The sequence below is a fragment of the Sinocyclocheilus anshuiensis genome, unplaced genomic scaffold (assembly GCF_001515605.1).
Source record: "Sinocyclocheilus anshuiensis isolate Anshui unplaced genomic scaffold, SAMN03320099.WGS_v1.1 scaffold356, whole genome shotgun sequence".
NCBI lineage: Eukaryota > Metazoa > Chordata > Actinopteri > Cypriniformes > Cyprinidae > Sinocyclocheilus > Sinocyclocheilus anshuiensis.
This window is the reverse complement of record NW_015554097.1, coordinates 602,628-630,088: the sequence shown is the minus strand read 5'-3', so window position 1 is coordinate 630,088 and position 27,461 is coordinate 602,628. Positions and strand designations below refer to the sequence as shown.

At 35.8% G+C, this 27,461-nt stretch overlaps 2 protein-coding genes across 3 annotated transcripts in view; one reads left to right on the top strand and one right to left on the bottom strand.

Moving 5' to 3' along the window:
* Window positions 1-2,838, top strand: part of LOC107669504 (cyclin-H) — a 5,296-nt gene extending 2,458 nt beyond the window's left edge. The window contains exons 7-8 of one of the 2 annotated variants that reach the window (XM_016461767.1): window positions 2,529-2,592; window positions 2,674-2,838. In XM_016461767.1, coding sequence (XP_016317253.1) covers window positions 2,529-2,592; window positions 2,674-2,706 — 97 coding nt within the window. In that variant the 3' untranslated portion in view covers window positions 2,707-2,838. Of the gene's footprint in view, window positions 1-763; window positions 1,220-2,528; window positions 2,593-2,673 lie in introns of those variants that run through there. The other variant, XM_016461766.1, reaches the window with a different exon arrangement.
* Window positions 2,839-3,805: 967 nt separating this feature from the next.
* The window catches only part of LOC107669512 (ras GTPase-activating protein 1-like), a 36,990-nt gene continuing 13,334 nt past the window's right edge, over window positions 3,806-27,461 (bottom strand). The window contains exons 2-25 of the mRNA XM_016461781.1: window positions 23,796-23,948; window positions 21,664-21,799; window positions 21,404-21,474; window positions 20,327-20,444; window positions 20,187-20,218; window positions 19,365-19,417; window positions 18,076-18,226; window positions 17,457-17,535; window positions 17,245-17,368; window positions 15,445-15,601; window positions 15,139-15,226; window positions 14,390-14,470; window positions 13,899-14,056; window positions 13,735-13,811; window positions 11,585-11,757; window positions 11,247-11,406; window positions 10,162-10,304; window positions 9,774-9,889; window positions 8,618-8,704; window positions 8,394-8,461; window positions 6,945-7,033; window positions 6,756-6,833; window positions 6,510-6,644; window positions 3,806-4,740 (exon numbers count right to left, since the gene is read on the bottom strand). Coding sequence (XP_016317267.1) covers window positions 4,657-4,740; window positions 6,510-6,644; window positions 6,756-6,833; window positions 6,945-7,033; window positions 8,394-8,461; window positions 8,618-8,704; window positions 9,774-9,889; window positions 10,162-10,304; window positions 11,247-11,406; window positions 11,585-11,757; window positions 13,735-13,811; window positions 13,899-14,056; window positions 14,390-14,470; window positions 15,139-15,226; window positions 15,445-15,601; window positions 17,245-17,368; window positions 17,457-17,535; window positions 18,076-18,226; window positions 19,365-19,417; window positions 20,187-20,218; window positions 20,327-20,444; window positions 21,404-21,474; window positions 21,664-21,799; window positions 23,796-23,948 — 2,611 coding nt within the window. The 3' untranslated portion in view covers window positions 3,806-4,656. The remainder of the gene's footprint in view (window positions 4,741-6,509; window positions 6,645-6,755; window positions 6,834-6,944; window positions 7,034-8,393; window positions 8,462-8,617; window positions 8,705-9,773; window positions 9,890-10,161; window positions 10,305-11,246; window positions 11,407-11,584; window positions 11,758-13,734; window positions 13,812-13,898; window positions 14,057-14,389; window positions 14,471-15,138; window positions 15,227-15,444; window positions 15,602-17,244; window positions 17,369-17,456; window positions 17,536-18,075; window positions 18,227-19,364; window positions 19,418-20,186; window positions 20,219-20,326; window positions 20,445-21,403; window positions 21,475-21,663; window positions 21,800-23,795; window positions 23,949-27,461) is intronic.

Here is a 27,461-nt window from a genome sequence, read left to right as displayed (position 1 = left end):
CAAAGGGTCTGAATACTTAGGACCATGTGATATTTCAGTTTTTCTTTTTTAATAAATCTGCAAAAATGTCAACAATTCGGTTTTTCTGTCAATATGGGGTGCTGTGTGTACACTGAGGAAAAAAAATTAACTTAAATGATTTTAGCAAATGGCTGCAATATAACAAAGAGTGAAAAATTTAAGGGGGTCTGAATACTTTCCGTACCCACTGTAGATTTGCTGGGTCATAAAATGCAGCTGTACACGGAATGAGTACAACGTGAGCCGTTTCAAGTCAGGTGTAGTGAATATAAACCTTCTTACACTAACATAAATGTATCACCATGTTTTTGGGACATGGCACAATGGTTAATCCAGACTTGTACTAATCACTGATTACAGTGATGTATATCAGAATACCATGGTATCACCATCTCCACTGTACAATGGTACCACTGCCGTCCAGGAGTCCAGAGAGTACAGGACAATGCATCTACTTGTCAAATCGATCAAATTTGACATTATAAAAACATAAACTGGAGATAAGTTTTGAGGTTTTACATAATTCAAGGAGTAATAATACACATCAAGAAACAGCCAATTTAACTGAGTTTGATTAACACAAACAGGCTGATATAATAAAATATGATATAGTTTTCTAGTCAGTAGGTATTGATGGTTGACATTTGTGATGTGAAATAAACCAGGAAGCCCAAAATCTACTTGCCCCATTCTGGGGAAAAGCTTTAAAATTAATTTGAGCTCTGGTTTGTTGCCATTGTAGGTTAGGTGGAAGAACAGGGGGCAGGTTATTAAAAGTGGACGCATGCACCAGCCTTGTGTAATCTATCCTCCAAAATTGAATCGGTCTCACTGATCTGCTCATGTATCACATACAAACACTGGTTTGGAGATACAAGCCAGGATGCAGCATCTTGTCAAGCGAAGCAGCTCAGAAGGTAAGATAGGAATCTTTAGGATCTAAGCCTACCTGCATCTGAAACCGCAGCTGAAAACAGGAAGCGGTTGTGTGGTAGAATTGAGTGTAGAAAGTTTCTTAAGGCTTGCACCATAAGTGCATCTCGCTTCCCTGATGGTCAAGAGCAATGCAGTGCCAAAGTTCTTGCTTGCTACAGATGCCAGTCAGTCTAGGGCTCACGGCTCCCAGGTTGGTTGTACCAGCGGTATCAATCGAAGATCCAAATTGATTTTGCAGCATTTCAGATTTACACTCAATTTTGGTTATTCTGTTGAAGATTCTTGATTTTCAGTGTAGGGAGATCCAATAGATAATTTCTACGGAAATAACATCTCTACCCATCTCTTTGATGGCTCAATTTTGAATCTGTTGGTTTGAGAGATTGAGATTGGCAATGTGTTGCCAAACTAGAGTCAAATCATCCACCATCTTCCTTTGCATCTGGGGAGAACGAGTCTTGCTGTCTTTGCTACCAATCTTTTCTTTCAGAGGATCTGGATAGTGGTTGCTACAGCCATAAAGGTACATTCAGTTCTGCAAAATAAAGACAAAATTGGGCATGGTGACCTTTCAGGATTAAAGGGATAGTTCACCCAAAAATGAAAATGCTGTCATTAATTACTCACCCTCATGTCGTTCCAAACCCGTAAGACCTTCGTTCATCTTCGGAACACAAATTAAGATATTTTTGATGAAATGTGAGAGCTCTCAGACCCTGCATAGACAGCAGCGCAACTGTAATGTTCCCAGGTCCAGAAAAGTAGTAAAGACATCGGTAAAACAGTACATGTGACATCAGTGGCTCAACTTCAGTTTTGTGAAGCTACGAGAATACTTTGAGCGCAAAGAAAACAAAAATAACAATTTATTTAACAATTCTTCTCCCCTGAGTTACGTCTTCTGCCATTTTAGAGTATTACAACGCATAAGTACGCTTTCCCCTAAGTGTAAACAACGCTGATTACGCAGATTACGTTCATGCGCGCACTTTCTCCTCCGAACGTAAACAATGCTGATTACGCTCTTGGGTACTCTCCAAAATCTGACATTTGAATGCCAGAAATCAAGGTCTGAGAGCTCTCACATTTCATCAAAAATATCTTAATTTGTGTTCTGAAGATGAACGAAGGTCTTACGGGTTTGGAACAACATGAGGGTGAGTAATTAATGACAGAATTTTCATTTTGGGGTGAACTAACCCTTTAAGTCTTGAGGGATTGATGGTAAGCTATAAGAAATTTCAGGCTCTTTCAGAAGGCCATGGCATTGTAATGCCTACATGCTATTGATCATCTTGATCTTCACACTGTGTGCACAGAATTTCTTCTAGTTCACAACAGTTATAAAAGTCTGTGATTATTTCTGTTGAGGCTACAGTTAAAGAACAAATTGATACGGATGGAAACTACATATAATTTGGAACTACACAGTTATGAGCTACGATGCACAAGTTTGCATGCTTAGATGTGTGTGAGAGTGATGGGTCACCAAAGACAGTTACTAAATGAATGCAGTCTTCAGATGATAACAGTTTATGGTTCTGATGCTTTCCTCTGTCCATGTCCTTCAGAAAAAGAAAACATGGATATGAAGATGATGATCACGTCGTGAAAAGGCAGATGGTTGCTGAGGAAGTAAGTTTATTTGAAGATTATTTGTTCCTCAGATGCACATCTTCTGGCTACCGCTTGAAGCTTACGGATTTTGTTTTGCAGGAGTGGACTGATGAGGATTTCGATGCATTGTGATGATGAAATTGTTTTTAAATTGGCAACAGGCTGAGTTATTCCATTTGCCATCACTGACAGAGGATGCCCTTCTCAAACTAGATTGTAAATATTTCAGCAAAATGTCATGTCAATCTTTTTCTTCTGTAAAAATAAAACTTTTTTTTTTTATTGTTCTCATAATAGTTGGGTTATTTTATTAACAACATTACCATGGATTTCGATGCATTGTGATGATGAAATTGTTTTTAAATTGGCAACAGGCTGAGTTATTCCATTTGCCATCACTGACAGAGGATACCCTTCTCAAACTAGATTGTAAATATTTCAGCAAAATGTCATGTCAATCTTTTTCTTCTGTAAAAATAAAACTTTTTATTTTTATTTTTCTCATAATAGTTGGGTTATTTTATTAACAACATTACCATGAGCACAGAGCATTTACACATGTTCAAAAGCTTGGGGTCAGCAATTTAGTTTTTGAACGCTCTTCAGCAAGGATGCATTACCTTTATCAAAAGTGACAGTAAAGACATTTATGCTTCAACAGATTTGTTGAATGTACTGTTCTTTTGAACCTTTTCATCAAAGAATCCTGAAAAAAATGTACCACCACAGGTTCCACATAAATATTATGCAGAACAACTGTTTTCAACTGATAATTTATTTTTTATTTTATTTGAGCAGCAAGTCAGCATATTAAAATGATTTCTGAAGGATCATGTTACACTGAAGACTGGAGTAATAATGCTGAAAATTACATTTTAAAACAAGTTAATTTCACAATCCTACTGTTTTTACTGTATTTTTGATTAAACGTCTTTCAAAAATGTTACTAAAAATCTAAACCTTTTGAATGGTAGTTCAAATCCACTGGATGAACAACTGCCTGCAACTTCAGTAGTAACAATAGTACTTTTTTTCCCCCCAGCCTTTTAAGTAGTCATTTAACAGACATCTTACAAGACACACAGTCTCTCTACAGAAAAGTGGGGTTAAAGGGATGTTCTGGGTTATGCTCAATTGACACGTCACAAACGCTGTTGATAACCATAATAATGGTTCTTTATTCAAAATCAAGAACTGAAAACAGACAAACTAGAATATTTTTAGAGGAGCACAATAGCTGTCTTCACGAGCTGATCTGAGACAGTCAGTACATTATAAAACATGTTTAATAAGTGCATGCATTCCTGATACAATCTTTATCATAAATTCTACTGCTGTAAACATTTTTTACCTTGAAAAATTTCTCCTGAGAACGTGTCTGGCTTTGAATTCGTCTCAGGGAAGACTGAACCAATCAAACATATTGTACAATATGGAAAACAAATCAGGTTACCTCAAATTATATACTCATGATTCCAGCAAGAGAATGTATTGTTCTGATATAAAATAATCATACTCTCTGAGGATGATAAAAACAAAAACAAAATCCAGTCTACAGCACAATTCGAACTAAATGGAACAGGAAAAAGGACAAAGAACACTAGTCGGAGTACATTTTGCATATTCATAGCCGTGTAAATCAGTAACAAATTACAGTATAAAAAGCATTTTAGCTCATAATCCAGTTATAAAGGAGAATCGTTGCAGCCTTGTGTCAGTTCCGTTTCAGATCAAGCAGATGAAGAGATGCACTTTGGCAACCTGTATTTAAAAACATCATTCTGTCGACTTAATGGGTCATTCGTTGGACCCGTCTGTTAGATTGATATGTACCCAAACCGAACGATCTGGTCGTGTGATTATAAAGTCATTGGTGTCAGACTACAGAGTCCAGCCGTTTTGTTTTTCAGCTGTAGTTTACATAGTTCTCGTGGCACAGACAATGAGGCGGAGGAAACGGGATGATGGAAGATATGTGGAGGGTGGGAGCTGGCATGGGGATGAGGGTGGAGCATGCTGGGGTCCCATTGGCTACTCCATGGAGATGGAGACAAACTGACAGACAAAATGACGGAGGTGGAACTACCTGTTGCTGTTGGATATGGCATATTGCTCCTGTTTCTGCTGGAGGAGCTCAGTGATGGCCAGCAGCTTTTTCAGCACGTGCTGTGAAGGAAGGAAAGAGCCAACAAGCAATGATTGCATTCAAATCTTTATCTGCTGGGTTAAAAAATGGCAGAGTGAAGCCGAAGGAAATGTCTTGTTTTCTTAAGATCACAACTTGTGACGTGGTCTTGTGATGCTGACAGACATTTTCTAATCCTCTGGTGGCCTTTTCATGAATGTTTGCACCAACAATGGTGTGTTTTGCACATACGTGAGTGACATTTCAGAATTACTGAGCTTCAATGATAAATAAAAACAGCTAGATGGAGAACAACAGAACTGAAAAGAGTGCAGGGGTCTCTGGATGTTTTTCTGAGTTGACACCAACTTAAAACTGCAGCACACATGAACTATAGGCCTCAGTAAACTTCCAAGGGAGCCTCAAGATCACTTTAAATGATATAAAGTTAGAATAAACAATTTAAAATAATGTTTTTTTTGTCTTTGATCTGAAAAAGTCATGTAAATTAAATTTTTTAAAAGCCATGCCATGCATTTTTTTAAATAACAAATACAGATTTTATAGGTATGCCCAAGCTCTAAAATATTTAATTGGGTTCAAATTGTGAGTAAAAATATTTTTTCAAAATCCTTATGCAGTAAATCATGAGCAATTGGAAAAATCATGTATATTCATGTATTGAAAAGAATTTGAAGAACATTAAGCTATTAAAACTAGAATCCTAAATGTATTTAATTTGAATTATAACTCTTTTGGTTGCTTATTTTAAATCTATGAATTCTGCTAGTTTCTGTTAAAAAAAAATCTATAGTAGCAAATATATCATGATATTTTTGTGGACAATGGACAACTATTATAGGTCATTTTTGAACTTCTATTCAATGCTTTACCTCTCTGCAGTAACATATATGAAATAACAATATTGGTAACACTACAGTAAGGTAATGTATTAACTAACATGAACAAACAATGAACAATACATGTATTACAGTATTTATTAATCGTAGTTAATGAAAATACAGTCGTTCATTGTTAGTTCACAGTGCATTAACTAATGTTAACAAGCACAACTTTTTAATAATGATTTTAATAATGCATTAGTAAATGTTAAAATTAACATTAGCTAAGATTAATGAATGCTGTTCATGCTTAGTTCATGTTAACTAATGTAGTTAACTAATGAACCTTATTGTAGTGTTAACACAATATTTAATAACACATACAATAACACAATTATTTCCATTTCAGGGTTTTTCTGAACAAATGTTGATGTGTGATTAAATTGACAGGCCTGATAAATACATTTGCTTTATGAAGGCATTTTCCATAAAAGTCCATTGATAACGTGAAAATAAAACAATAAAAATAATGCAATCTTTGTGGGTTTCTACGGATAAGAACTTATAAATAAAAGTTGTAATTATTAATGTAATATATTTGCATGACCAAGAAGTTGTGCTGACTAAGTATTATGCTGTTTATGAATTTAATGTACAGCATTATCACACAGCTCTCTGGAATAAGTGATTCTGACTAGTCAATAAAGACATTCTGTTGTCAAATATTCCTGTTAACCGATTTGCTATATAGCTGTGCTATCTCTGAAAACACTCCGCTATTATTTTAACTTATGAAATAAAACAATTTCAGCTAAAATCCATATTATTTGACAAGTAGCTGTGTTATAAGCATGATAATAAACAGTCAGTCTATACATTCATGTCAGGGTCATTTGATAATGACCGGCTGACTGCACATTATGTCTTATATATGCCCTACCTTTACTTATCATAAGAGAGACACATACCTGCTGTACTCCTCTCTCATTGCTGAGGGTGCGGAGTTCATCAGAATGAGTAGCACAGATCTCATGCAGGGCAGCAAGGTCACGGGACAAATCAGTCCTAAAGTGCTCGGTAGATTCCGGGAGATCAGGAACATTCTGGAGAAAGAGCACAGAGAGAATGTTATAGGAAAGCTACTTCACACAGAGCTCATAAACTGAGCCGCAGGCAACCCACGCTGCTTTAAAAATGGATACAGGGCAGTTTACCCCCAGCTCATCCAGAAACATGATCATCCTTTGTTTGTTGTTCTTGATGAAAGGATTCACCCCCTCCATGTAGGGCTCCTGCAACACAAACACATCACGACAAATGCATCTCAACATCAGCATTCACGGGACCCTTTGGCGTCTATTCAACTTAACTAATTTTCTAACACAGTGTGAAAATCCAAACACCTTAGCACCAAATTCCACAAGATTGGCCAAGTTCTGCACAGACTTTGCTACCAGGGTGAGCGTTCGACCTGCTGTGGAGGATGGAGGGTCTGCAAAGACAAGACACATTTTCATCATTGTCGATATCATACTAAACAAGTTGAGGTACCAATGTTCATTTCCTTTTGTACACTTTTTTGGACATGGCTTTTGCACAAAAAAGTCCTTAAAATTCAGTCTTTTTTTTGTCATGTCACATTAATTTGGGTTTGCTAATGTAGTCTTGTTGTTAATTAGCTTAAAGGGGTCATATGATGCGATTTCAATTTTTCCTTTCTCTTTGAAGTGTTACAAGCTCTTGGTGCATAAAGAAGATCGGATTGTTTCCTGATCCTGGTAGAGTAGACTACAATGCCGGCTGTTCTGACTCACAGACTGTAAGCACGTTTTCATTTAAAGGATTTACCACTAATGATTCAAACGAGAGTTTTGAGCAGTGCAGAGTAGCACTTGTTTGTCATTTCTCCAATCACAAATGCATGGTTTGATGTTTACGTGGCGTGATGCAACGCAACGCGTAAAAAGACAGCCAATCACAACGCACTGGATAGCTGGCCAATCAGAGCACACCTCGCTTTTCAGACCGATGAGCTTTGTAAAAATCGACGCGTTTCAGAAAGGCAGGGCATAGTGGAGAAACAATAATGTACAGTATGTGGAAAATAATGTTTTTTTAACTTTAAACTGCTTAAACACATTTCATTACACCAAATACACAAAATAATGTTATTTTTAGCATCATATGACCCCTTTAACTAAATAGTCTATGAAGTCTAATGTTAACTAAAACTGACAATATATTTGTGGAAACTGTGCTACATTTTTTAAAGAAAAGTCTTTGCTGTAGAAAAAAAAAGAAGAAAAAAAAAAAAAAAAGTTACTGACCCCAAACTTTTGAACCAAAAAATTCTCAAAAAATATACACAAATATACAATTCATTTGAACACTTCTAAACAACTTCATATATACTTAAATCTTATAACCTGAATCAAATACATAGTTTCTACATTTTTCTTTATCATTAACTTCTTGCATTTTAGCCAACAGTATATGTATATTGCAGTCAAATTAAATTACAATTTCATTAAAAATACATTACTAATCGTTACATTTTTGTTATGGTCTTATGATCTTACATTTTTGTTAGAATTTTAAAACCCTTCATTTACAAAAACATTTTTTTTAAATATATTTTGTTGCATCTAAATGTAAAATGCGCAATAAATCCATTTTCATATAAAAATACGAAAGCCTTTTGACTTTGCCTCACTATGACATTTTTTGCCTTTTACACATTTGGACCGTTAAGTGCTCTTCTATCAGGTGCAGAATGAAATATCTGAGTGGGTACTTGACCTAGATATGCTGCATCTGAAAGAAAAAAAAAAAGGAGCTTGCTATGCACTCACCAGCAATGATGTTGAACATTCTTGGGTTGAGAATGGCAGGGCAGATGAGTCTCAGGAAGACAAAACCACTGGAGGACAGAGACAAACACATTTTGACACTTTGCAAGATGTTCCTCTGTAAACACGAGCAAGTGTAGCTTGACAATAGGGCTCAACGATTTTGGAAAATAATCTAATTATCGCAAATGCAATTAATCGTTCAGCCCTACTTGACAATGTGTTACCTCACAACTCGGGTCCTCATTGTAGTGTCGGTAGGCCATTTCTGTTGCACAGACTTCTGAAGACAGCCATAAATGTACCTCAGGGTCCTTAGACAGGGAGAAAACAGACAAACTATGAATACTGAGGCTGTATAAACAGCTTTGTACCATAAAGAAGCGTATAATCAATTTAGCATGACATAGTAAGGATGCACTGAAATAAAAAAAAATCTGGTCAATATGATAAGCTGATAATTATTTTCTTGTTATGCCTGATGACCAATAAAAAGACGATGTTAAAAATGTACTTTGTCTAAAAAAAAAAAAAAAAGATTATATTCAAGTATATTGAATTATATTATTGTGCAAAATTTTGAGGTCAAAGCTTTTTTTGAAAATAAATTTTGTTCTGCAAGGATGCATGAAATTTAACAAAAGTGTCAGTAAAGACATTTATAATGTTACAAAAGATTTCTATTTTTAATAAATACAGTTATTTTGAACTTTCTATTCAAGGAATTTTTAAAAAATGTATCACAGTTTCAACAATAATATTAAGCAGCAGTTTTTAACATTGATAATAATAAAGGTTTCCTGAGCAGCAAATCCGCATATTAGAATGATTTCTGAAGGATCATGTGACACTGAAGACTGGAGTAATGATGCTGAAAATTCAGCTTTGGCATCACAAGAATAAATTACATTTTAAAACATAATAAAACAGAAAACATGTATTTTAAATTGCAGTAATATTTCACAATAGTACTGTTTTACTGTATTTTTGATCAAATAAATGGAGCCTTAGAGATCATAATAGACTTCTTTCAAAACATTAAAAAAATAATTCCAATACTAAATGTTTTACTAGTAGTGTATATTACATAAGAACATTTCTCTTAAAGAAATAACATTATTGCGTTGTCCATTTAAATGAGTAATACAAAATCTAACAATTAAATATCTAATCTTGACCTAGAAATATCCAATATTTGGCAAATAAAATTAATTAAATTAATTCCCTACTCTATATAGAAATTATTTTAATGAAACGTGATGCCATGGGAAAAAAAATAAGGATAATATTTACTATAGGCAGTATGGTACCACACTTATAAGTTTGTACTACAAGGCAGTAATGCTGATAGGACTCTATATGGTGGTGCGCTCTCATGCTTACGGGGGCAAGATTTCAGCAGCCATAAATATCTTCTCCACCAGCTCTGACAGGATGTTGAGTAAATGAACTAGATTCAGGTTAACATCCTCATTCTTCTCCAGTTTAGACGGGTTCAGCTATGGAGGGAGACCAGAAAATACTCCAGATGAGGGAAAAGGATTCTGACTGCTAGTTTAGGTTATTCTCTATTCAACAGAAACCCAACAAAAGACGATTTGCCCAAGACTTTGGAGAGAACATCATGTTGATGGATTTGGCTCAGAAAACACTAAACAACACATCAGAACAAGGAGATGAGAACTTTTACAGATCTGAGGCACAATGGAGCAGGATGTTAACACTGGGACATGTTTGTCCACTGAACATGATCATTGTTTAGTTCCATTACTTCACAGGACTGCTTGCTCTCCATGATCTTCAGGATGGTGTCTTTGAGGGCATGGTGGACGAAAGGAGTGGCTGTGGCCTTCATGTACTGCTCCATCAAAGTACTGGCCAGAGTAGTGGCACGGAACAGTGTCGTGGCTTCGTCTGCAACACCAAAACAAAAAGCTACATTGTAGGGATGTTTACGATAAACAATGGCCAATTAAAAAAAAGGTAATGTCTGAAACATTGCACAGTCCTTTTCTCTGTTTTTTTTTTTTTTTAATATAGCAATAAATTAACGTTACACTAATCATTCAATTTATACTGAACAGTCTAAACATTTTAAAATTCAGTAGAAAATGTATAATGAATGTATCATGAATTAGAGGAAAATACTTAAATGTATAATTCTTTTAAATTATAATTACACCACTATTCAAAAGTTTCTGGTCAGTACAGTTTTTTTAAAAAGGATTTTTAATGAAGGCTCACCAAGGCTGCATTTATTTGATCAAAAAAAGTCAAAATTTAATATTGTGAAATATTATTACAATTTAAAATAATTTATTTGAAATGTAGAATATTTTGAATATTTTAAAATGTAGTATTCCTGTTTTTTCATTTAGAAATTATTTGAATATGCTGATTTGCTGCTCAAGAAACATTTCTTAATATTTGTGTGGAAATCGTCATAATATTTTTCAGGATTCTTTGATCAATTGAATATTAATTAGGCCATGCTAATGTTGCTCCATAACCTTCCTGCAGAGTCAAGTCACAATCTAATTAATATTCACGAGTCAAACTTTTACCATGATTGAAAAATTCATCCACATACCAAGTTGAGTCGGCACTACTAATACTGGTATCGTGACCGCTCTTCTCTGAACACATTGCACATTTTCAATGTGTCTGATTGCTCAGTCTATTACATAAACAACTGTTCATTGCCTGAAAAGTGGAACTGTATACAATGCACAAATAAAACTGTCAACAGCTAAAAGATGATGAACAAGCCTGAGGGAAGCTGCCTAGCCTCAATGCAGCTGTGACATCTGTTTGCTGTTGAATACTGAACTGTGAATAATACAAAGAGAGCCCTACCCTCCATATTAATTTCTTTGTCATTCAACGTCCTCAGTAACGGAGCTTCAGCTCGCTCGTGTCTTAAGATACGGAGCAGGATGCTGGCCAGCAGGGTGCGGTCCTGCCCGCACACGTGAGCCAATGCATAGATCACGTGATAGTCTCTCTGCAGGATGAGCTGGGGATGGACAGTGAGAGAATGTCAGCAAAATATACTTTTATCAAAAGGTTAAGTGCTCAAGGGCACACATGTAATAGTTTAAACCTAAAATCCTTTAATACCAGACCATGTCTTCAACTACAAGGCCACATCCCCTTCTGTGCAAAGTGTAGAAAATGACCATGTGTATGCTCACCTCTTTGAATTCACTGTACTCTTCCTCAGGCATGATCTTCTCCATGGAGTATCGCACTCTTACGCGGAGTGAGCCTGGCTCGATTCCCTTCAGCGGCACATAGGAGCTCAAAGGAAACCACTCATCGATCATCTGGCCCCTCTGCAGCTTGCTCAGCTGGCAACGCATGAACACTGAAACAATATAGAAGAGAAACAAAATAGAGAGGAGCAGAAGTCATGCTTTGCTTCATCTAGTACCAGCAGAGGGTGCACTTTTGCAAGGAAAAGGAGCATAGGGGATGTTAAAGGAATGTTGCTGCAGAAACTGAAATTGAACTCTATGGTAATCAACAGCAACACACTGTCAATTAGGCCTGTCGCAATAATCAATATATAGACTTATCGTGCAATATATGTACATGACCTCAATCATTTTTGGTGACGCAATATATCGCCCATTATATTTACTTAAAAAATAATGTCACCATGTTTTGTACATTCCACTTGCGCCTGTCTTTTGCAACTTCTCCTACATAACGTGGTGTAGTCATGAGGTGCTAGTTCAAATAAAAAAAAATGCATCTACAAAAAAAAAAAAGCTTCATCTGCAGATATGGTCTTGTTTAGGGATCTGTGCCTTTCTGCATATGGACATCTGACTGATAAGTAGTAATTGTGTTTTTCAGCAATAGTGTGCACCCTTAATTTACAGAGAAAAGAAGGTCAGTGAAAAATCTGTACATGGAAAAATCTCCATACAAGTTCTTTGTTTCTACTTGTTACTTTGCACTTTTTGTTAGAAAATGTTTATTTACTATTTATTCAAGTTTTTTAAGGTATCTAATATTTTGATACTTAATTTCCATGATCTAAATATTCTTAAAAATTAAAAGTTTGTTGTCATTTGGAAGTGTGTAGGCCTTCTTGCATTATTATGCTGTTACATTGATTATATATTCAGTGGCATAAAATGGTCTTTAAAATAATAATATCGCTTCTCGCAATTATTTCTGGGGCAATATATCGCACAACAAAAAGCTGTTATCGCGACAGGCCTACTGTCAATTACCACAGACAATAACTTATACTTATAAAAATATCAAATCAAGTTGCAGTAACATTTAAAATGCATAGTGCCAAGCCATAAACATCAAAATTATAGTCAATAAACCACTGCTCTAAGTTTGGGGTCAGAATCTTCTACTAATTACTTAGCTTTTTTATTCATTTAGAAATTAATACTTCTATTTAGCAAGGATGCATTTCTGTTTCAGATTTCTATTTCAAATAAATAGGTTTCTTTTGAACTCTCTATTCATCAACAAATCCCCAAAAAACATGCATCATGGTTTCCACAAAAATATTTAGCAAACATAATCATAATTAATAATAAAAAATGTTTCTTGAGCACCAAATCAACATATTAGAATGATTTCTGAAGGATCATGTGACACTGAAGACTGGAGTAATGACTGCTGGAAATTCAGCATGGTCATCACAGGAAAAAAAAAAAATAAATAAATAAATTACTGTTTTTACTGTATCAAACAAATGTTGTCTTGCTGACCGTAAGATACTACATTCAAAAACATAAAAAATGACCCTAAACTTTTGAACGGTAGTGCACATATAAATAATAAGGATGTCAGTATAAATCTTGATATAAATAGATTAAAAAACTCCACTAACAGAAATGATATAACACAACTAAACATTTATCTAACAGTACAGCTTAAATAATACACACAATTTCATTTATATTAGTTATTTAACAGAACTAACTTTAACAGAACTTCAAATTTCTGCTTTTAAACCCTTGACATTGCAAGTGTATTACTGTAACCACAAAAAAAAATTAATATTTTCCTTTTGCCACACATATGTCTTACTGGATACACTTTTATTTAATTTAGAAGTACGTTTTATTTTTGAGTGGTTAACACCAAGACTTGTTAACTTGTTTGCTTATGTCCGACAATCATTCTTCTAATCAAAAACAACAGCAACAACAAAAATAGTCAGCTAGTATCTCATTTCATTTGCCTGCCAAAGTGCATTTTTATTCACACAATGCTTGCCGAGTGTGAATTTTTGGACCCAGTGTGAGGTATTCTCAAAAATAAATCTAACAGAATAATTATATGGTAATGAACAGGCAATGATACTCACAGATGTCACTTTCTTTGCTCTTCTTGGTCTTGTTGCTTAAGCTTATTTCAAATCTGTTGATGTCGCTCGACAAGTCACTGTGAGAGAAGAACAGTAATCAGAACCTTAATCGAGCATCACTTTCAAAGCCTCCAAATGAGTCTTGAGAATCACAATGAACTCACTCAAAGATGAACTCCTCGGTGAACACAGGGTTCTGTCCCTCTCTAGGATGAGTCTTCGCCACCTGCACACTGTTCAATGAGATGGTGCAGTAGGGGTTGGTGAAGTGTTTGATGGGAAGTTTGTGGGCCTCCTCCACATACAGGATTAAACTGCTAACCTAAGGTTAGAGAATGACACGCAAATGTTAGATTTTTCGGTGCTCTGTAATGAATAAGTGATGAGATGTCAGAGGCAGATGACATGTGGAGATCTTTTTCCAAAAATATGCCTGCGGTAATGAAGATGACTATGTTCTTTTTAGATTTAGCCCAAACTGCATGACTGGGATCAGGTGCTCTGAAAGCGGTTTTCATCACCCTGCTCACCAGCATCCAGACAGCTCAGCTGTGGCCCCTTCTGACAGCACATTCAGAGTCATCTGAACACCTTAACTCATGATTACGGGAACAGAAGCTAGCACTTAATGAAAACAGTGAGACTTCTCTCTTACCTGACGCAAACGCTTGCTGAATGTGATCTGTAATGGTTTCCTAAGGTTATTGCAGAACGTCTGCAAGCATTTCATCCAGTCCTGTGAATGCAGGACACAAGGTTGGTTCAAAGACTTATTTATTTATCACTTTTAAACAGGCTTGGTTCAGACATGCAGTAAAACTCTGCAGTAACAATTATGTGGCATCTTTTTTTCTTTTTAATTTGGGGTACATTTGAAATTAAGATTTTTACACATTTTTTTAAGAAATTAATACCTTCATTAAGCAAGGATGCATTAAATTGATCAAAAGTGACAGTAAGGACTTTTATATTGTTACAAAATGTATGTTATTTCAAATAAATGCTGTTCTTCTGAACTTTCTATTCGTCAAAGAATCCTGAAAAAAAATGTATCATGGTTTCCACAAAAACATTAAACAGCACAACTGTTTTCAACATTGTTAATAATAAGAAATGTTTCTAGTGCACCAAATCAGCATATTAGAATGATTTCTGAACTATCACGTGACACTGAAGACTGGAGTAATGGCTAATGAAAGTTTTGCCATCACAGGAATAACTGACATTTTCAAATATATTCAAATTGAAAATCTTTATTTTAAAATAAAAAATATTTTACAACATGTTCCCTTACTGTTTTTACTAATGCCTTAGCGAGCATTTTTACTTTTACTAGATTTTTACATTTTTAAAGCTAGTATGTATATATATACTGTATATGTGTGTGTAGAAGTGATGTAGTACCTGTGCCTGTTCAGGTGTCTCCCCAGCAAAGTAGAAAATGTACTGCTCCTCGCTAAAGTGCTGAACCACAATCTGGAAACAGTTTGGCCTGGACATAAAAACAGCATCAACATGAAACATGTACATCAATATTACTCTTTAGTAAACTGGCCCCAAACACTGTGGACACTTAAGCTATACTTAAATGTTTTAATCTTAGAAATATCTTAGAATTACATACAAAATATCAAACCAAGTGGCATCTGCAAACAAATTATGATCAAATTTAAGGACACCAGTGACTTGAGTTGCATTACAATTGCATACCTGCCAAACAGACTGTCGTGGACCCCGTACACAGAGCACACGCTCAGATCGATTAGTCCTTTGGGTTTGGTGGCTCGTTTCTCACTCTCAAAGTAAATGAGCTGAGCGTCGTTGCCCTCCAGGATGAAGTACAAATGCTTCCAGCGCTTACCCTTACCTGTGGAAGTACAAGTGAAAAGGTAAGCAAGATGCTTCAGACACATTACTCTAGTTCAGTGATGGGCAAACTTGGCACTTCCAGGCCACTTTCCTGCAGAGATTTGATCCAACCCTGATATGACTCACCTGCCTGTAGCCTTCTAGTAGACTTGAAGACAATGATTAGCTGGTTCAGGTGTGTTTGATTAGGGTTGGAGCTAACCTCTGAAGGAAAGTGGCCTGGAAGGGCCAGGTTTGCCCACCCCTGCTCTACTGGAACAGTTTAGAAAATTCAGTTTAAAGCAGCCAACCATGGCAGAACATTGGATTTATTTATGTCATGAATTTAAAAGACAAGTATGTTCATTTTTGCACAAGGAGCCTGTATAATACAATATTTTAATACACATCAAACCAGCTGAATACTAAATACAGCAACAGCTTAATGTCAACAAGAAACAACAGATTTCTATTTGATTCACAAGCTCTTGATTTATTGTTTATTAGAATTATTTAGATATTGAGTCATTTGGTTATATATCAGGTACAGTATGTGTTAATTTTTCATAGGGGAAAAAGTCCATCAAGTTTATGGACACTGAATGACATTTCTGAGCGAAGTTTACCTGTTTTATTGACCTCTTTCTGCAGATGAAAAACTGACTGATTATATGAGACATGATGCATTTCTGTAATTTGTACTGCATCTTTTAACATATTTTATGATGTTAATTCTTGATTATTTTGTGCTGTAACTAGTAGATCTGTCATGCCACGTTAAGTGCCAAAATGACATTCATTGTTTACATTTCCTGATAAAGTTGGCAGAATTTGAAAGCTGAGACTTTGTTTTATATCACAAGTAACAAAGCACAAAGCTTATTGTGATTGTTGGATGACAGGCATGCTACAATTAATGTTTAGTGAAGTTTTGTTCATGCATCAACTGAAAACAGCAAGAGGCTAAAAGATTTCTGGGATCTTGGGATTTAAGAATCGATAAAAATCGATAATTGATCAATCCAGCCCTAATCAGAACTATATGAAATCCATTTTACAATGCACAACAATGAGGTACATATACTGTATATTGACTACAATGCCTGAAACAAACAGATCTCACTACTTGCAGAACACCTCATTTATTTATATCAGCACTTTTTAAGAGGAAAGTGAATTTGTACACAGGGAGTCTGTATAATGCAGCCACGATTTGAGGTATAAAGACTTTAGCACACATTAAACCACCTGAATATTAAATACAAACAGCTGAATACTAACCAGACAAGATGTCAGAACTAATTCAGATTCATAGCCTTTGATCAGTGAGCACACCCCACAGAGCGCCAAATCTTTTATTAAGCAAAGCCACTGTCATTGAACTGGACAGCTGGTAAACGCTTTGCTTTTTGTTCCATGTAGCTGATCCTGAGCTGTCTGTGATGAGCCTTCCTGTGCATTTCACAGGTGATCAAAGACATGTCATGGTTTGACAAAACCACACTCACATGGGGCTTACGTGCTACAAATTACCCACATCCTCTCGTCTCACTGAGAATGACTGAGCACTGAATTCAAATGTTACGAGTATGTGTCAAACAGCCTGATAGCCAGTAAAAAGTCAATGGATGCAGCTGGCTGCATAAAAGTAGCCTGCGGTACCTTTGTTGAAGAGAAGATATCCTTTCTTGACAATGTTTTTGTAGAAAGCATCTTTTGTTTTCCGTCGAATAGTGTTATAGATTTCTCTGCCGTCGACCAAATCGGAGAGAACTTGCTCTTTTTGCTAAATGGCAAAAAGGACACAGTATTATGCTTATTATTGAGATGATCTTCAGCGATATCGGAGCTTATTGGTATGAGCTTTCATTTACCTGGACCGAGACAGGATCTTTCAGAGTGTAGCCCTCCACGATCTGCTCTTTTCGGTAACGTTCGATAATATCATCAACACTGCCAGGAAAAGCATTGTTTAATTAGAGACCAGCTAAATGTAAAGCTGAGTGGTTTTTATTACTATGCGCAAAATTACATAGTGTTACATTTTAATTAAATCAGCTCTGCGGCATAATATATGGGACAGGGTTTAATCTCTAAAATGCTTTGTTTAGCACCAGGCAGCAAAAATATTTGGACAGGCATATTTTAAGAGTATATGACTGAAATCTGTTTAGTTATTTGTAGTGTGAGCAGAAATGGTGTTTGCAGGCAAATGAATGAAAATAAAATGTTGTGCATGTATAAATTATTCACCTCTGTATGTAATAATCAAACACTTAAGTGAGATGTGTTCATTTGTATACAGTTGTGGAGCAAATGTGGAGTCATCTGAAATCTTTGCAACCAAACATTAATATCATAATTGTAAAAGATTAGCATAATCAAATAGGTGTTTCAGAGCAAGATATAAGGTATGAGGTTCTGTTTTCAGCCAGACCCCACACAGGATACTTTCAAGTATTGGCACTTTCAAGCATTTGTCTGCAGTCCTACCTGTTATAGTACCGCCCTCCCATCATGTACTGGTTGTTGGGAGTGGGGCTAATCTTGAACCTTTGGATGTTCTCATTGGTACGAAAGAAGAGGGAGTAGTCGCCCGGTGTGCTGTCCGATGGCCTGACCAGAAAGCTGCAGACCTGACCAACTGAACAGAGAAGCAGCATATTAGATTTAATTGGCAGTTATGAAAATAATGACAGCTTCTGTTTTACTCTAATGTAATAAAGTTATCTTTAATGAATTTCCCCTTTAAGATTTGCAAAAAAAGTATTAAAAGTTTGTCATCTAAGCTAATGAGTCTAAGTGCGGCTAAAAATGACAAATTATGCATATAGTGCCATATAATGAAGCCTTTAATGCCTTCATAAATGAAAAGTGCTTAATGCATGCACACTTCTATGATTTAAAGGAACAGTTAAGCCAAAAGTGGAAGTTATGTCATTATTTAGTTTGTTCCTCCCACAAAACTATTGAATGACTTCAGTGGGTTTGGAATGACACGAGAGAGAAAATGCACTGATAGGCAGATAATTATTTTGGCTAATAACAGATAAAAGACTAACGTATGATAAATGGATATTTTGACATTTGCTAAAGATTAAGAAAGATTAACTTTAATTAAGATTAAATATTAACTTTAAGGGAGTGTTAGATAAAGGCAAAGGTAATCTAAATATAGGGGGAATAAGCATGTGTAATTAAATATCCAATATCAACTGACACCTTTTTTTTTAACCTAATATTGGCAAATAATTATAGAAGCCAGTTTCTGCCACAGAATAAAACAAAATATTTACAAAAATGTGAGGGGTGTACTCGCTTCTGTGAGATACTGTATATATATATATATATATATATAAATAAAGGTAATTGCAACTTTGTCTCTCACAATTCAGACTTTTTTCTCACAACTCTGAATTTATATCATGCAACTTTAAGTTTACATCACAAAATTGTGAGAAATAAACTCAGAATTGTGAGATATAACTTAAAATTCTGAAAAACCCTAATTGAGAGAGATATGTATTTTAAAGATAAAAAAGTCACTATTACCATTAATTAATTAATTAATATTTATTCCATAGTGGAAACAAGCATTTATAAATAATCATTCATTTTCTTTTAGGAGGAAACTATTACTTTAATGATGTTAAAATATGTTAGTTAGTGAAATGCATTGCTGTCTGGTTGTAGCACATCATCTGATATCACAGCCAGGATTTTTTTATTATGTTCATTACACAAACATATAATAGCCAGTGGTTTATGTCACGCTCATGTACCTGTCATTAGTAGGTTGTACGCTTCTTGTTTGCTGATCTTCCTGTGGTACCAGCTATGAAGATAGAAAAGGAAAAACAAGAGGAAACAGGAAATGAGACATAAGCAAGCAGGGCAGAGAGGGCAGCACCCCAGGCCCTGTGAGTCAAGTCTGAGTCAGAGCAGCCTACTACGGTCACAGCACAAGGGATCAACCCACCTCTGTCAAACCTGCTCTCTAATCAGATCAACAGCCTGAGGCTCAAACACTCATTTTCATACACATAAGTGCAATATTTCCCCTAATTCTGCAGATGTTTCTTCTGCTATGGTACAATGAACTAAAACTAACTGGGCAGAAGAGATATGCATGTGAAACTAAAAGTTGGCAGCAGAGAAAATTGTCACTTCATGATTTTGGTCAATTTGGATAGGATTGTATTAGACAAAGAGGGCAAGCTTTGGCTGGTTAACATGGGCAGTTCACAGTTAATGGTAGATGTTGTAAAACACCATTCTGAGGGCAAAAAGCATGTTTCTCTATTGACAGTTATTCAAAAGTAACCATATAATTCGGACCAAAAAACTAAATAAAAATGTAGGCAAAATATAAAATATAAAACACAGGTTGGCACGACAGCCTCGTAGGCAGCGTGCCGAGTCTGCCGACATATAGCTCCATTACACTTTCGGCGTCCCGAGTTCGAGTCCCAGTTCGTAGACCTTTCAGGATCCCTTCAACCCTCCCTCCCCCACTTCACTTCCTATCAAATTAAAGGCAAAAATGCCAAAAATAAATCTAAAAAAAAAAAAAGCATATACTGTCTTATACTATATATACTTACATTTTTCCCTCATGGGGATCCTCTTCTCGTCCCTGAGAATAAATTCAAATCAATCTATTAATCAATGTGTGAATCCAAAGGAAGTTTACTGAAATCTTTTGTAAGGAGCTTTCGAAGGACAAATGCTCAGAGACACTTACCACCTCCTCCACCAGATCATCCACGATAAGGCCCTGTTCTTCTGTCCGAACATTGGTTACCCACATCCAACCATCATCCAGTTCATTGTGAACGATAAAAATGTCTCCTTTGAGAAAACTTGAGACAGACAATAAAGTTTACAATTATATAGAAAAGAAAAACTGAACAATAGAATGAAATGACCACATAAATTCCAATAAATTATTTAAGATTATAAAGACTATAAAAAGCTTGTTATTTTTCAGATCAGCTTCTTGAAAAAGCTTTTGCATTTTGAATGTAAAAGTAATAATAAATGTGAAATGTTTCTCAAATAATTAAGTTACTAGAGGGTCCCTGTAAGAGGTAATACTTCATCATATTTTGAAATTGCTTTTTCAGAATTATAAGGCTGCTTGGAATGTTTAAATTTAGGGAGGGAATTAGTCTGTTACACAGGATTTTTCCAGCTTTTATTGCAATCTAAATTGCCTTCCTGCACGGTTACTTTTTGTAACTTCCTGTAAGAGCCATTGAATACCACAGAGGAAGAAGATTATTCCAACCAGCTACTCAGTTGAATCATCTCGTTCCTGGTCCTGGAGAACCTCAGCTGAACACATTTTTGATGTCTCCCTTATTTAACACCTGATTTCTGTCTGCAGCTCATTACTAGAGGCTCCAAGACCTTCCCTGCATCCAAGTATGCCAGCTTCCCTTCTATTAAGTATATGAAATTAGTAACCACGTCCAAATACTCATTGAATAGTATGCGAAAAATACTTTCACCTGACATTCTAAAGTCTAATGGACACTTTAATATTGCATGAGGCCACAGGAAAGTCTTCTTATGCATAAATGGTGGGAAACAGCAACACACTCCTAATATTAATTCCAATAATTCCAAATAACTTTAAATGTTAACAAAGACTTTGTATTGTAGCACAGAGGTTGCATTATTGCATTTATTCCGCAACCACAATTGCAAACAATATGGTCGAGATTTATGAATTGAATTTACTACATTTTGTGACCTCAAACATGCAGAACACAGTCTGAAATGTGAGATAGGATGACTTTTAAGAAATTTTTTATACCTGATCTCATCAGTTTCTGGCACTTTGGTGTATGGAAGTATGGCCCTCACTCGTTGCCTGTCCTCTACTGGCTGGAAGGAGAATGAAAGGTTATAGCAACACCACAAAGGACCACAGCACATATTACCACTATGATGATCAGCACTGATAGATTAACAAAACCTAATCCTGCTTCTGGATGCACAACGTCAGATATAGCAACAAATGCGAGGAGCACATGGATGCATTATCAATTGTAAAGTCAGAAGTTCTGATTGTACCTCTGGGGGAGCCACTGGAGATGACAGTTTTTCACCTTTCAGTAGGCAAGACACATAGCTGTAGTAACCAATGAGGTCTGACAGGGATGAGAAGCGCCGTCCACCGATGTAGTAATCTCCACACATCGCAATGATCCTGAACACACACACAAAGCAGAAATTGCTTTGCCTTTCTGCATTAAAATTACAATGCCTGAATGAATTAGAATGACATTTACTGCAATAAAGTATTTACTTCTGTGATTCTTTCCAAATACAACAGGAGCACAAAAGCACTTGTAGTGGTTGTAAAACTCAAGTTGTGCATGTTTACTTAAAGGTGCAATAGGTGATTGTCTTCAGAAACATTTTTTGTTATACTGGTTGAAAGTCTCTTCACATCCCGATAGCAATTATTAAGTTAAGTGGTCTAAATGTATTTGTCTGTATTTATATATTCAGTGGAAGGCGTAGGATCAAGAAATGTTCGTCCAATCAAAACGCTCGGTCCGAGCGTTTTAATATACTTTCCTACCTGCCTGTCAACGTATGTATTAGCATACCTCTGCACACCCTGTTCGCGCAGACAGGATACGTCATCAGCGCGTTCACGCACTCTGTGCAGACAGAGTGAGGATGGCAGGCAAACATCAACAACCCAATCTTTCTTCCTGGTATTGTAGTACTTTTAACGATTTCTCACCGGTGAATGACACATGATGTAGCGACGGCGATTGCAGGGAGGGTGGGACGTTCACTTTCAGTGCTATCAGGCTAAAGTTAGCTTTTCCAAGATCTCCTATTGCACCTTTAAATGTAAGAGCTTTATTCAACTGCAACAAGACAATGCGACACTCAAGCATTTGCCATGGAGAATTAAATTAATATATTACTGAAAGACTTGTTTGTTTGCTTATTGTGTTTCTTTTTAAATCAGTCATTATGAGCTGCACAAGTTTGTTCATTATTGATGAAAAAATGGCTCGAACTGAAACCTTTGCTATAAATGCCATTTAAACAGTGTTTAAATGTGATCTGTGTCTACATTTACATCTGCTCTAGCTTGTGTACTAATATAGCCTATACTTGAAACTTGGCATTGAGCACTGCAAAAATTGTTGCCTCTTATGATTATTTGCTTGCAATGTTCCTCATTTGTAATTCGTTTGGATTAAAGTGTCTGCTTAATGTTTAAACATGCCTCACTGTTTAAAAGTTTGGGGCATCAAGATTTTTTGTAAGAAATTAATACTTTTATTCAGCAAAGCTGTATTAAATGAATAAAACAGACAATAAAGACAACTTCAATGTTTAAAAAAAAGATTTCTATTTCACAATTATGTTATTTTGTGCTTTTTACTCAAAATAATTCTGAAAAAAGTATCACGGTTTCCAAAAACAATAAATAAAAAAATAAGCAGAAAAACTGTTTTCAACATTGATAAAAAATGTTTCTTGTGCACCAAATCAGAATGATTTTTTCTCTGAAGTACATTCCCATTCATATTTACAATTTTGAGCATACCAGGGTGATTATGAACATGACATTGTCCAGCCATGGCTTCCCGTTTCACAGGAATATAAATAGGAGAAAAACAAAGGCCAAATTCCCTTAATCATCCATCACAATGAGAAAAACCAAAGAATATATTTCTGATGTGCAGCAACACACACACATATATATATATATATATATATATATATATATATATATATGTGTGTGTGTGTGTGTGTGTGTGTGTGTGTGTAAATAAAACATTTAAAATAGAAAACAGTTATTTTAAATTGTAATAATTTTTCACAATATTACTGTTTTTACTCTATTTTTTTAAATTAAATAAAGGCAGCTTTGAAGATCATAAAGACTTTTCTAAACATCTTAAAAAAATAAAAAAAACTTTTGAACAGTAACCATGAAGTTACAGATGTATTCCCTCTTCCAGGTTTAAACTATATAAAAAAATAAAATGTCAACCGTAAGAAAATGCTAAAATGCGCAGCCACAATGTTAGGGTGCTGGAGTGGGTTGTCAGGGAATTGCTATGTGCATGCTTTACCGGCCCAAGTCACCTCTAAGTCTCTGTAATATTCTGGTCTATAGATATGTGAATGTACTGGGGTTCAGTGTGCTTGATCCAGACAGCACAGCTCACCTGAAGTGATTGACCACATTGGTCACGCTGAGAAAGGACAGTACGAAGGAGCCAGGCCGGCGGTCACTTTCCCTGATGAGGTAGCTGCCCGGTCCCCGAGCCTGACGCAATCGCTCTTCTGCAATGGTTCTGTCCAACATTCCATGGTACCATCTGAAAGAAAGCAAGCACAGATGACGGAAGTTAGTCGGCCGTAAATCTGATTTTAGTGTCTTCCTCTATTTGGTCCATCAGCATTGATTTTAATGCAGCCCTGAATGTTGGAAAATGCTGAAGTAGGTTTTTTGAAAGGCTCTTTTTGGCATGCTGACATAATCAAGCCTATATTTAGTACATTATATTCCAAAAGCACTTTCCAGATTTGAGAAAAACCTTTGCTATAATGCAGTAACTGCAAAAAAAAAAGACTTGCAGAGATTACATTAGATTTTTTTTATTTGAGTCTTTAAAAAGAAAATCATGCAGGCTGCCCTCTCACTCAACAGAGATATGACAGGGCTCCTGATGCAGAATTTCTCTTGACAAAAACTCATGCGGAAATATCCAAAGTGAAATCTTGCTCTAAAAAAGGTGCCTCAGCACAGCGAGAAAATTTAAAAAGCTTTTACTGCAGAGCCACAGCCATCAAAAACATGGAGCTCCCTAAATTAAACAGTAGCCTTTCTAACAACACTGCTTAATTTTTCAGGGATTTTAGATCCCTGTAGAAAAAGAAAAAACAACACTTGACTGATTTTAGTGCTTTGCAACAGGGGGTCAAAACAGAGTGTAAAAGACAGAGTTGAGGTTTATTTAACCCTACAAAAATTCAATTAACCATTGTGTCATGTTTCCTTGTCAAGCCAACCAAGCAGGCCAAACAAGCCAAGCATAACTGTTGTAAGGGAAACAGGTCAATTTAGCTCAAAGGGAATCATTTAAGATTTTAAAGGGAATTTGGACAGAATCACTGTTTTACGGCTGATCACTGAGACGGCCAACGATTCATTGAACGAGCCGTATAACATCAACTCTGCAATGGATATTAATATCCAAAATATAGTGAAAACACTATTAATTAGCACAGTAACAAGATCGGCAGTTTAAGACATTAACTTGTGAGCACAAAACACAAGATACTTCTCTTTTCTGTGCTCCTCATGTTTCAACCATGTTTTGACCAAATCTTAGATTGTCTGATTCGGTCTGATACCCTACACTGTCCTCTAAAGCTTCAAAGAAAAAAAAAGCTTCATGGTACATATGTGCTTACACTTTGTTTAGACTCACTCTGGATGCACAGTTAATCTCATTCAAACAGATAAGAACAGCAAGTCAATTAGCACTTCAAACATGGCAAAAAAATACACAAAGTCAATTACAGCACAACAGTCAGCACATATATGTGTGTGTTGCTGATGTGGTGAAGAGGAAGTGATGGCAACTGAATGGAGGAGGTGAAAGATGAGAGTGAGACACAGGAACAACTGTGATACTTTCAGAGTCTTGCCCATTATGAAATGACACACTGACTGCAAACATCACAATATCATGTGGGCATGCAGCCCTCCCACACTCAAACTCACTGTATTCATACAGAAGCATATGCAGTGGAGAGAGTAAGATTTGTTTGTGTTGAATGTCAGTTTTCTGGGGAGATTTTGTAAAGTTTTGTTCAGAGTACAAGAGATTTTCACATTTCTGTTGTACTCACTGTGCAATTAAATCAAAGAGAAAATTTACATTTACTAGACAGACAGACAGACAGACAGTGTGAACGGAAAGTGGAATAAGTGGTCCAAAAAAGAAAATGTTTAAATATTTTGTGTAAATTATAAAATATTTTATGTGTGAATGTTTTAATATTTAAAATAGAATTATTCACATCATTCTAACCCAGTGCAATACTTGTTTGCAAAGCCATTATAAGTTCAATGGGAGTCAATGACTTCTTCCAAAAGTTATGTGCATTAGGCTTACACAAATGATGTGAACAAAACATATTAAATTACAATTATTTGTATGACAAATAATAATCAGCCAAAATGTAGTGATTGTGACAGTCCTAAGCGCACCTTTATAGCACATATTTTTCAGTCTGAAAGGTAAAAACTGATCATTTACAAGATGAGAAACACACTTGGTAATGTAAACTATTGCCCCATTTTATCAACCACAGTGATAAAGAGCGTAGGCGTAATTTGCACACTGCAGGCTTAACTAGGCTAAGCTCTTCCTCCCCTCTATATTAATTTATTGAATATGCAGGCTCTATGAAGCAGTCCTTTGACTAAAACTTCACCGTTAGCAGAAGGAGAGTCCCTCATAATTCCCGGAGGCTGCGTTTTCTTCTCAGTGGGACTGCCTCACAGCTCTGTATGCTATTAAAATGACATCATTAATACAAGGTTATTAGCACACTGGATAACGTGCTCTATTAAAACTTCCAGTCAAATGATTCCCAGGCTCCTAAAAACACAGATGTGTGGACTGGATGAAGTGGGACTGTGATCCTCGATACTGGCCATGATGAAGGCAATATGATGTACTAGCAAATGCATAAGCAACAAAAGTTACACACCCTTGAGGCCTGTTCACATCGAGAAGCCTTTAAATGGAAATGCTGCCTTACTGTGGAGCCCATTACATAATCACACAATTTTAATGCCATTATTCCATATCTAGAGAGTGATAACATATCTTACAAATATAAAATGATATATTAGAATCACTTCAGCTTTTTTCTTTTTCTAAAATAGCATATTTTATATTTACTATTATTTTAATATTTTATTTATCCAGTACTGTTTGGTTTGGGGTTTTTGAAAACTCACCTATGCTAACCAAGGCTGTTAAAACAGAAATATTATTAGAATGCAAAATATCAAACTAAATGTTTGTGGAACTTTTTTTTTTTTTCCCAGGATTCTTTGATGGATAGAAAGTTCAAAAGATCAGCATGTATTTTAAATATAAATCTTTTGTAATCATTATTGTCTTTACTGTCACTTTTGATAATTTGAATGCATCTTTGCTGAATAAAAGTGTTTATCTTTTAAGCTGTTTATTAGTACTTATTAGGCACATATTAATGCCTTATTCTGCATGACCATTTTCTAGATCTCTTAACCCGACCCCATACCTAAACTTAACAACTACCTTACTAACTATTAATAAGCAGCAAATTAGGAGTTTATTGAGGGAAAACTCTTAGTTAATTGTGAATATGTGTTCCCTAATGTAAAGTACTACCAAATAAACTTACTGACACCAAACTTTTGAAAGGTAATTTACACACGCGCACATACACTGTATTGTCAATGAACTTCTTCACTCTATAGGGTTGGGCCGATAGACGATGCCATCGTCCATCGCCGATGGCTGATAGACATCACGATGTTGAGCCGGCATCGTGATCCCCCCCCCCATACCCCTCGCAATCTGCCGCATCCCAATACAGTGTTTGGAAAGAAAATTATGTGTAGATGGAACCCCTAAAGGGAATAAATACGAGATGGGAGGAAAATATATATTTCAATATTTTCCCTCGCAGTATATCATTGGGTAATTATATTACATATATTTCGGGCATCAGGGAGACGCTATTATACCTAGCATTGAAACTGCTTTTGAATGCACAATCGCTTTTTAGTTTCACTTTCACTTTCGAGATTCGCGATAGCACAT